Source organism: Echinococcus granulosus (genome assembly GCF_000524195.1).
Source record: "Echinococcus granulosus chromosome Unknown EG_S00014, whole genome shotgun sequence".
Lineage (NCBI taxonomy): Eukaryota > Metazoa > Platyhelminthes > Cestoda > Cyclophyllidea > Taeniidae > Echinococcus > Echinococcus granulosus.
Genome location: NW_020170394.1, coordinates 1,041,851 through 1,053,513, shown reverse-complemented (window position 1 = coordinate 1,053,513; position 11,663 = coordinate 1,041,851). Strand labels below are relative to the sequence as shown.

The 11,663-nt window shown below is 40.9% G+C and overlaps 2 protein-coding genes across 2 annotated transcripts; one reads left to right on the top strand and one right to left on the bottom strand. All coding sequences in view use genetic code 11, as the record gives it.

Annotated features, from left to right (window-relative positions):
• Nucleotides 1-334: 334 nt before the first annotated feature.
• On the bottom strand, nucleotides 335-3,576 carry EGR_02987 (Transcription initiation factor TFIID subunit; the record flags this gene model as incomplete). Its single annotated transcript, XM_024492236.1, has 3 exons — nucleotides 335-633; nucleotides 2,619-2,715; nucleotides 3,097-3,576. The coding sequence occupies 3 exons, from the start codon at nucleotides 3,574-3,576 to the stop codon at nucleotides 335-337; spliced, it is 876 nt and encodes a 291-aa protein (XP_024353431.1).
• Nucleotides 3,577-7,913: 4,337 nt separating this feature from the next.
• Nucleotides 7,914-11,355, top strand: EGR_02986 (L-aminoadipate-semialdehyde dehydrogenase-phosphopantetheinyl transferase; the record flags this gene model as incomplete). The annotated part of the gene is made up of 6 exons (XM_024492235.1): nucleotides 7,914-7,934; nucleotides 9,472-9,609; nucleotides 9,861-10,071; nucleotides 10,575-10,702; nucleotides 10,755-10,922; nucleotides 11,206-11,355. 6 exons carry the CDS (start codon nucleotides 7,914-7,916, stop codon nucleotides 11,353-11,355), a joined length of 816 nt encoding a protein of 271 aa, XP_024353430.1.
• Nucleotides 11,356-11,663: the final 308 nt, after the last annotated feature.

Below are 11,663 nucleotides of genomic sequence, written 5' to 3'. Positions count from 1 at the left end.
TTATAATCGGATAATAAATTTGTGCACTTTTGTTTATCAACCGCCGGCGACTTCTTCAAAGCTAACTAAAGTCAGTAATGTCGTGTGATTCACTCATTTACTGCGAAAATGTGATGGGTTGGGGGTCACCTTGGCCCTAAACTTGTGATGGCTAAAGCACTAATTCTACTAGTCTTATGTTTGTACTTTGAAGGGATAGGGGGTTTGGTTGTTTTTTCTCCTTAAAGTGGAAACCTTGCAGGCAACTGTTCATTTAAATCCGATAAAGAAGTGTCTACTTTCACTCCTTTGGAGTTCACCACAAATGGTAATTCAGACTACGGCATCGGGAACATTAGCCAGTGTTGTGAGGGAGGGGGAAGGGTCCGGTGGGTTTACAGTGGTGTTCCAGACGCAGTTTGCGGCGCTCCGCTTGAAAGCGTCGTTGCACGTAGTCGTTAATGACATAGGCTTCCGAGGCATGGAATGCGGCGTCAGGGAGGCTGGTGCCTGTTACGTGCTCCAACAGTCGCATGGAGGCGCAGATATTCGTTGAGTGGCATTCTCCGCACGCCCCACAGTAGTGTCTCTCGCACCTGTTCCCGACCTCAGTGGTGTAGAATGCGTTTTCCGGTTCCAGCTGATCTACTTGTCCTTAATTAAGTTGAGCTTGTTTGAACTTGCCCCAAGGTTTACCATTTTTAATGCAAAGTGTGCCAAATTGTTCTCTCCACGTGGCAGCACGATAGTATTGTTTTTTTTTATTATTTGCAACTTAAATAGTTTATTTCCTTCAATGAATATGTACATTGATCATACGTTCGTTTACGGTAGTTTAAAAATTATTTAGTAGATCATGTACTTTAACAAATGGAATGTTTCCCTTTATACACTTTTATTTTCTCAGTATTACTTCCACACAACAAGCAAAACAAAAAGAAATGAGTCGCTTGTGTCAAGTAGCTATCAAATACTCTGTGCAGTGGGACCCGTCGATAGGTAACACAGACTAAATGTATAAATGGTTTTACTTACTGGGTGACAAGTAGGCGCTGTAGGGTTCGGAATTTACATTCCAACGTCGAGTCATTCCGTCTCTTGTGGCAACTTCACGGATCACCCTCACGCCAAACACTCACGTGCCGATGTCGAGATCACGTGCCGTGAAATCGAGCGACAGAACATGAAACCAAATGGCCAGCGTTAAATACGTTTTTGACTTTGCAAAAACATAAAATCAACTCAATTGTCCTACCAAAAATAAATACTGGGGATTGTGAGATCAACACGTGCTAGAAAATTATCAAGTACGATTGGAATGCCCTTTTTGTCTGTGCACTTTTACTGGCCTTGAATTCTACCTACGCCGATGTTTTGCTGAGATTGAAAATCATGAGGTTACAAATCGGCAGGTGCTTCGTGTCGCTGCTACACTGCTTAGATAGAAATAAGATGCTAAAGTAGACGTGACTGCTCGGGATGATACAATTCATAGCAGACCTAGTGTCTTAATTAGGCCAACCACCCCAGGTCCACGCTGAAAGGGTATTCTGGGCTCCGAATTCCAATTAACCCACTATTTCACATCTGAGGACGAGAACCTTCCCAAGTTCCACTTAGTGTTCACACAACCACGTCACTAACCGCAGAGCTGAGTAAGAGGTAGAGCTGCATTCATATCCCACCGGAGCCGAAACAGGGTCAATAATTTCTGGGAACCGAATTGGGTTCTGCACATCGTCAGTCCCCATACTTCAGTCTAATACGACTTCAATAGATGTTCCACTTGAGGAGCCTCACAAACGAGGCTTTCACCACCGGCGGAAGTGCTATCTCGTAGCTGAAGATGCTTTTACTTTAAAGCGCCAATTTATTCAGTGTATGCAAACACGAGTTGTGCTTGCCGAAAATCTAGTGTCCGTGGTTCAGTACTGCTGATGGAATCAAACAGACCCTTGGTAATACTTTATAACATTAATTACTAACAAAATATGAAACCGAATCCCTGGAAGTCTACTTCCTAAATAGCAAAGATAAGCTTCCACTATACCTGTTACTTAAAAATAAATAGCCTTAACTTATACTCATGAGCCATATTTACTAGGATTGCTAAGCCCCAGGAGACAAGAGTATGAATAAAAGTGCTCATTTGTACAAGCATAGATGGGAAAAATAAAAAGCGATGGGATAAGCAAATCACAGTAGTGGGTTTAACCGACTTTGTCGCGATGTACGTTCCTGTGCTTTTAACCGAGCGTAAGCCACTCGAATATGCTTTGGTTGCAAAGGCCCGGTTTCCTGTAGTTCTTCTTTATAGTCAAGTGCTATAAACAGGCAAAAAAAGGAGTTGTGGGTTTATGCCCCAAAAAGTTATTGAAGAGCTGCCTTTTACACTTGCTACGTCGCGTCCCTTACGGCGTAAAAAATTACACGAACTTAATGTGATCACTAATATAAACAAGGTAACATATTTTTGATGGGTAACCAAGATGACTGCTAGATAACAATCTTAGAACCTAAATGGCACAAAACATTTTTGACGTTTATGTTCCTACTCCATTTGCTTTGTGTAAGCAGTGACCATGATAACAAAAATCCCAATTAACATTTGTAATATACTTATCTAGTTGCAAACAAACCTGTTTCGACCAATTCACCAACAAAAACCTTTGTAATTCCAGCCATTGCAATAACAACATTCTGAGAAAATGAAGTCTGTGCCACCGACTGGATGAGCTAGGCATACAAAAGCACATACAAAATCTAATAATTATCAATGGTAAAAATGACAAAACGTGACTTCCAATCGTCAAAACACATCACTTATTTTGATCGATTCACCCGAAAAAAAAAACTAAAACATTTGTACATATTAAAATCCACATTAAGCCATCATTTGTGTGCTGTTACCTTTACAGATTTTTGTTACGTCTCTTTATACAAATCATTTTTATGTTCACACTTTCAGGGTAATGATTTATTATTTTTTTTCAACAAAAAACTTTAGACGAGGAACATGTGGAATTATTTGTGAAGGTCGTTTCCACCTTTTATGATTAAGTCTGGAAACCCATTTTATAAATGTACACATACACAAGAGCCTGGCATAGGTCTTACCCGACTGACAGCAGACTTTGTAAAGGTGGCGCGTCTGTAGGACTCAAACCGACTCAATTGATCGTCATTAAAGTGAGCCATGAGAGCAAGCAACTTCCTGTCCTCAGCTCGATTGGTCTCTTCCTGCTGGTCGGCGGGGGTAATGCTGGGTCGATCGGTGTTACTGCTCGCGCCATCACCCCGCTCAAAGACCTCCACACCGAGGACCTCCGCGAGACGCTCCGTTTCGTCCTGCTCTTCGTCGTCCTCTTCATCTACCTCCTCCTCTAACTCCAATTCCCCCTCATCATCGTCTTCCTCGTCGTCACCGAACAACTCCTCGACATCCTCCTCTTCCAATTCATCATCCTCCGTGGCCACCGCCTCAGAGCCACATTCCTTTACATATAACCCCCTCGGATCCAACTTAATGTTTTTCTCCGGGGCGCTTAGAACGGATTTCTGGTATAAACAATCACGACCCCTGATAGGGCAAATCATAGGCACACAACTTACAATAGTCACTTTGTAAAATTTACACTGATCATGCATGGGGTGTTTACTGCCTAAATGCACTTGGTGTTGTTTTCCTAGGCTGAATGTAGTTTGAAAGATACAAAGAATATAAAGGTGCGTCAACTACGAACGGCTAGTGAAATTGGAGCGTAAGCAGTTAGGACTGAAATACGGGCTTGTTTCACAAGACTGGCCTTAAACTATCTGACAAAAAGTCATGCAAGAGTTTTACATTTTTTGCACTGTTCAAATCGATGCCATAACATTACAAATGGTTATGTTCATGCGTCGTATTAGTGCCTTTGATTGCAACAACAGCCTTAATGCCTTTACCTTGAATTCGTAAGTGCAAAATGCCGAAGAATAGAAATGATTAAAACAGTGCGGCTGCGTGAACGGACTGAGACTCTGACAGAGCCCGTGTATATGAGCAAAACAATTAATATGTTGCAGATGGCATTATAGCAAATTAATTTAAGCCTAAGATTGCAAAAAAAATATATTAATGGCCCAACTGCCTGAAACGGTGGCAGAATCAAATACCAAACTCTGGTCACTAACATCAAAACACATTCGAAAACAATTCATTTGGGAGAACGAAGAATGACAGATGTTTTACATAGAAATTAGGGACATGGTGAGATACTGAATGATACATTTCGTCATGACTAAACTACCGTACACTGTTGAAAATCACTCCCCTGGACCCACCCAACCTAAGTGTGATGAAGTCATTGTTCCAAAGAGAACATTAGCAGATACGTTGTTTGGGGCGAATAAGAAGAAACAGATGCGCCAGAGTGAGTCTCATCTCCAAGTTTTTTTGAGAAAAGAACACAAAATCAGGTCAACGTCCATTGAAAAACAAGCTACCCCAAATTAAAGTGGTATGCTTAAAATTGGTGATATTTTAGACAAAACGTTCTGTCCGATGTAAGTACAAAGTGTTCGATGGATTTTAAGAGCAGCAAAGCACGCAAGCATTCTAAATAAATGCATTCTTTGAAGCGCGCTTTGAACTCTGTTAAATGATAGAACGATGGTGTCATTAGTGGGCTTAAATACTGCTAGTAGGGAGAAATTACACATACGTTGGGAATAATCTGAAATGATCGCTTCTTCGAAGGGGGGCCATTGGCTGTAGATACACCTTCGAGTTCTCTTTTAAGAGGAGAAGAAATTGAATCCATCAGTCACTAAAGTTTGAAAGATTTTTCGCGTTGGCATTCCGCTAGAAAGAGATATTGAGTAGAAAGGCTGGTGCATTAGGTTAAACTAAGAAGGAATCATTTTTTGAATTGGAGCATAAATGGTCAAAATAAAGTGCTTTTGGTGCAAATTCAAGGATGAAATATCAAAACTCTCGTCACCAAAATAAAAACGGCCCTTGTCATCATCATCAATCTCATCAGTGCTGCTACGTGAAAGTGGGACGCAAGTGTGAAAAGAATCAACATAAACTACGTTGATTTAAGAATAATTCATCGCTTAATTGTTACTCTCTTTAGATGATAGGTGAAATGTCAGCTACTTCCAACAAGCCATAATATTATCAGCATAAAGATAAGGTATTTGCATACAATGCTTTACCAAGCCAAGAACTAAATTGCGGTGTCTACGTGTCGTCGCATACGTGGCACGAACAAGGACGAACGCACACACGATCAGTGCTAAATTTTAGAGGAAGGCGGACGCTAAAACTCCCAGGAGGATTCAAAATGATAATAAGGTGGTTTAATAGATAACAGAGGCACTACTGGCTAAAAAGTAAAGCACTAATCAGCTAACGTGAGGAATTGCTTGAAAAGACCTAACATTTTTCCTACCCCTGAAACAACAACATGATTCGGAGTCCACAAAATACGTCTGACTGTGGTTAGAGGCAAAATGGAAAAGAAAATAAATTGGAGCTAAAAACTCGTCTAGCGCAATCACTCAAGTTGTCGCACCCTAATATTGGGTAAGAGAACTTCAAACGGAAATCAGCTCCATCAGAAAATGTACGCTTTTAAATAGAACCTAATAACTGGCGTGAGTGTTGTATAATTCCCAAGGTACAGTGGTCTTCAGTTTTTAAATAAGATCTGGGCCTGTGCGAAAAGAAGTACTAATGGATAAAAAAGAGCACAACGTCTTGAACAGTGCAGGCACGAAGACCAAAGAAAGTTTTTCCAGTATCACGTTCAAGAAAGTAGAACTCGGCCACGAATAGTGCAATACCTTTAATCCGGGAGATGTAATGTAATAGCAGAACCCAAATAAGCCACTTACAAATCACAGCAGACTACCCATCAACGCTAGCACTGCCCTGCACGAAACGAGTAGGTGAATACAGCGACTCATTGCAGTTTTTACAACAAGGCATTCAAAATAGCCGCCTAAACTGTATTCCCATCTGGCAAACTAAGTAGATTACAAGTTTAGCCATTTAAAAAGGGATTTCTGAGAAAATCCCGGCCAAAACATGCAAGGATGAACACCGACCCAAGACGAAATTAGAGGAATTTGAAAGGGGGAATTCTAGACCTGGTATTTAGCATCAACAAGTGTAAACGGCTGTACAGGTCAATGATAGTGAGGGCACTTGCTAAATGGTCACATGAAATGTTTCATGTAAGTAGATTATGAAAGTACAAAAATACATAAATATATATTTGGGGAAATAAATAATATCGCTAAATGTTATGATAACAGTACTACGAGAAATATCGACCAAAATCATATGCACATACGAGTAAGGCGGAGATTGATAGACATTTTAATCATAAACTTAAAAATACATACAAATCAAAAGAACTAACGTGTCTAAATCTATTGGGCGCTCGAGAGGGGAAGAAGCAAAATACTAGAAAAAAGTAGTCGCAAAATTCGTAAGCCTTACTATGCTTAAAACTTTCACCTCAAATAAAAACTATTATCTAATTCGGTAGATAAAGTACTCGTGTTATCGTTAGCTGCATGAAGTCATCATCGAAAACCCTAAATCAGCCGGCAGACTAGACATTTCTCATGTCGATTATGCGAGAAGCGAGCCCGCCATCAGCACACACGACAGATGCCACAGCCGATGTCAAACTACAATTTCAAACGCTCAGCATGGAAGGTATGTCTACAAGGAAGTGCTCTCATCACAGTTACGCACTCGAATTTTCGCCAACAGATGACACATACATCACAGGGAATGGCCCATGAGGGGCATTGGAGTCGGAGCTCCACGCAAGGCTTGCAAGTCCTGCACGACCTTCGATGATGTCTCCATGTTCAAATGACAAGAGATTGTGGCTTTCTATAGTTCTCTGAGCCAGCCTCATACTATCCGCCTTCTTCCACCTTTGTCGGTTTAACAACAAAATGCAGAGTTGCGCATTAGCCTCATTTGGGTGAAACGACTCGACTTGACAGTGAAAATTCTCAGACAAAAGGTTTGGCCAGGGTGTTGGACTTGTGTGCACCTGAACGCTGAACATAGTTTTGACTTGCTTACTAAGAAATGTGCGGCTGTTTTGAGGCGGTGATAGCTGCACAACAAAAGAGGCGTAAACTATAAAATGTAGGTTGTTGGCTTAATGTCAATTGCGCAGGAAAGGGCCCTGAGAAATAGTCCTACTGATTCCATTGCAAAGCGACATAATTTACCAAGTAACAGATAAAAAATTGAACTACCGAGCGTAGAGAAAAACCACAAAATAAGTTTGATACATCGCGATACTATGACAGTATAGTAATCAGTAAACATAGAATAACATAGAGTTGAGTTAGACAAAGTAGTGGAATAAAGCAAAACTACTTTCATCACTTCTAAACAAATAAAAAGACCGAGAACAGGTACAATTAGAAACACTTCCTCACTCGGACACGAACTATTTCATGCACACTATAAAGAATTGTGTGCACTACAAAAACAATAGGACTCCCAACTGATTATGCGACAAAGGCAGGAAATTTACACGAAGCCTACAGTAGAATAGTTCCAAAGTCCGACTGAAACACATATACCAATCCCCAAAACAGCACAAATTGTACAAGTTAAGTCACCGACTTACGGGATCGCCAGACTCAAATTGAAAGTAGGGGCTAAATAACGATAAATGCAAACGAGGCATGATATGAAATCCCACAAGCGCTACATCCGTGATATACACTAGTCTGAGAAGTTACGCACAATCGTACATGACCGTAGGTTAAGCTTAGTGAGTTGTAAAACAGTTTTTTTACTAAGTACGGATCTTTGAACATAACCTAAATAAATGTCACCAATGCAAATTTAGTTTGTGCATTCCTTCTGCAAACAGGTAAACATCCTTGCTAAAGGATTTTACCGTATGTCTTGCGCCATATTTACGGTTTGCGTGTAATAGCCCTGCATTTGGAGTCTCGCATTATTAAGATATTCAAAATTAAGGGCAAATAATTGTTGCGGTGATAGAAATATTAATAGCTAGATTAACTTTGCTTCACTAAGCTTCCTTTGTTACACATGTGCCGAAATATGGCAGGTTAATGTTGTAACCCAAGTAGACATAAAATAATTTGATCATACCCTCATAGGTTTCGTAATGTGCAATGCGTAATGTCAATACACGAACCGGACTTTTAGGTAGGAAGACTTTGTTTGTATTGCTGATTTCCTAGGTGGCTGGATTTAATTGTCCTCTAGGGTATTTTTGTGATACTTTGCGGCCTTTCCCGTGAGTATCAGCTGAATGTTTATTGTATCATCATGTAATATTTTTGCGCTTTTTTGATCCTGATTAGTCTTGCTCGCTTTTTCCAAATCCTTTAAAGAACTTATTGGGATGGTTTCCTCTCAGTTTCACATTGTTTGTATTGTCCGTCGGCAAATTTGTCGGCTGCTGAATGTTATGACATATACGTGGCACAGTCAGTACCTGTGCCGAGCAGCAAAACTGGGGAACGCAACCTTCTTCCTCCTGGGATCCACATTAAGTAGCCGATACATACAAGCATGTAACTTCACATGGCACATCGTTCCTGCTATTTAGGTGGCCTGGACTTTTATAACATAGCATCTTTTTCTCACCTTTGGTCGGGCCCGTAGTGATTTTTTTACTCGTTGCCACCACGCTGTTATCCCAAACTGGTACTTGTAACAAGAAATGAATTCATCTTTTACTTTAATGAGTGTGCGATTATAGTATCGTTGATTAAAAGTGTGATACCCCATGCAGAGAGTAGCTTTTTTCTTTCTCTAATCTCCGGAAGCTCAAATTTTGAAGCTTTTGTTCGCAGATCCTCAAAAATTGTTCTTGAGCGCCTGGATTTAGGATACGGCAGTCAGTTGACTATGGACATCCTGGCAGCAGTTAAGGCAACCTCATCTCTTGTGAAATACCCATGGATCTCAGCCCAAGTTTTGCACATTTACCTCACATTATTACATCTTCAAGTGGGCATTCCAATATGGTCCACACTGAGCCATTAGTCTTAACGACTTTGATATTAGCAACAGTCCTCAATTTCCTAACCACTTTTCATTTTGTTTTACAGTGATCTCTGATAATAATTGTGGTGATTCCGATTAATTAGCAGTTCGGTCCTGTGTAAATCAAATTTTCCTTACTTATAACCTGGTACGTGGACTCGATCTCGATTTTGTGTAGCGCCTAGATAACCTGTTGGCGCAGCATTAAAGTGTTATAAGCGTACAAATTGGGATTCTCCTACTTCTCAGTGTGATTTAGCTAAGATGTGCTGGGAGTTACCCACTGTGCAGAAGCCAGCAGCCTGCATTCGTCGCCGTCACTGAAAGGAATCGTTCATACCACCACATTTTTCAAATTGATTAGTACTTTCTTTGAGTACACAGCTGCTACTATTTTTACTATGTTCAGCAGCGGCAAGACAACTTTCTTATTGTAGATGTGGCGATTCGCTTTCAATCACGGACTTTGGGACCCGTGTAACGTGCAGCTGTCCCACGTTTTCCGTTGCATAACAACCACTGATCAAGAAAACGCCCTGAAATTTGCATACAAGCGTGATGTTAAATCCTTCTTGGTATGTTGGCTACTTCAGTTTTCACTCGTTTTCTGTCACCCTCCATCCAGAAATCATAAAGCTAGCTGAAATACAGTTCCTGTTTCATTTCGTTGGTTCTTACCGCTCCACTTATGCACATGATGCCCATTTTTCAACGTAACCAGATGAAAATTTGATTTAGAATTTCCGCCCCCAGCGTTTGCTAATGCTCCTTGCTCGCGCACGCCCTAACATCAAATCTTTGACCCCACTTGCACATTACCTCCTAGGCCGCGCGTCTTTTGACCTTGTATATGGCAAGGCGCCTTTTTGGCTTAGATCCTATTAATGTGAATGTAAAAAGAAGTGCATACCGTCGGCCGTATCTTGAGGGGGAACTTGATTTCGACTTTAACCTCTCACACAATGGTGACTTTACCCTTCTAACCTTCTGTCACGAAATGCGAACAGGTGTTGACGTAATGCAAGTGGAACTGCCACGTAAGTTTCCTCGACGGTTCTTTCGCTTGTCGTGCAGATATTAAACTGTAGGCACTGCAAATTATAAGTATATTGAAATTTTTTTTAGTGTTTTAAAGAAATAGACAATGCGACATCATGCCATTAAATCCGTAGCCCCGAATTCAATTAAACCTTCTTAAGTTTAAACTTTGCGTCATTTTGATTTCAATTAAACAACATCTGGCTTCAATAGTTCTGGTTGAGTTGAGATTCCGAAGAAGCATAAATGCATCGGGGCTTCAAATTTGATATCACGCTACAAGTAGCGGGAGGTCATTTGGCATGGTCGCTTCAAAAATGCGTACCGAATTTGCTTAAAGTACAGTCGTCTCTTACCCAAGTCAAAGCAAGTGGATTGAAATTTACTTTCTGAACTAAATCTGTTTCCTCATATGACAACCACATTGGTAAAATTCAACGAATTGAACGCTCTTGCTGCCGCGGGGGAATAATTTCACCCAAAATTGTGCATTCTATTTCAGCTGCCTCTGAATCGGTTGCTGGATTTCTACTGAAAATGAAATCCCTTTTCACGCCCTCCGAATGGCACTTACTTACCTCTACAAGCTGTGAAGACGGTGGAAGAATTCGCAACTTCTTCAGGCTTTGGGTATGTTCAACTGCAGACTTCATGAACGGACGAAAATAACTTATTCTTTTAGTGCCTAAAAGAGGCTTTTGTGAAGAATATTGGTACCGGTTTAAGGACAGATATTTCCACAGTAGAATTCGATCTTTCGGGAGGCGCTCCCAAATGTACCTATCCCGGGTTGGTGGATACCGAGTGGAGGTTTGAAGAGCATCAACTTCCCAACAGTCACGTTGCTGCGGTGGCGTGGTACAATCCTGGTGCCCTAAATGCAAGTTTGACTTCCGGTTCCTCTTAGCAAAAATTGATGTTTCATCCGTTGAGATGCTTTAATTAGTTTCACGATATTTTGGGGTATTCGGTACTAGTAAAAATACTTCTGGCATGGTAGATAGACTAGAGACCTTTTTAGAACTACAGCAGCATCAAATAGTCAAGTTGTTCAATGTTCCCAACATTTACGGGCGAATTTGCCGGTCCGAAATGGGTAAAGCAACATACTAATCCCCTACTTTTATCTTTAGAAATGTTCTGGTGTGGAACCCTTTCAAGAGCTTTCACCCAACGATCTCCTTGATACTTTGAGCCCATGGAACGAAGTGAAAGACCACTTCTGGTCTGCCTATTGTTTCAAAGATATGTGCCCCCCTTCCGCCCGACGGGTGCTTTATTGAATGATTGCGGTGTAGCGACTTCAGGCTGAGCATCAAGTTTGTTATTCTCTGCCAAGCGCGTTCCTTCCATTAGGTGATTGGTTGGGTAAACTGTGGTTCCCTAAATGCTCCGAAGGCGATAACCTACCTATTTATCCACGCGAAATATTATAAGTGGCTTCAGAATAAGTACCGCGATTTTTCCCTAGTTGGGAGCTAGTGCGTGTTTAAACTACAGGAATGTATGAGGCGATAGGATTACGGATGTGCAATAATTTTGCTTAAAATTACAATAGAAAGAAAAGAACTGTTTGTATCTACAGTGCTTT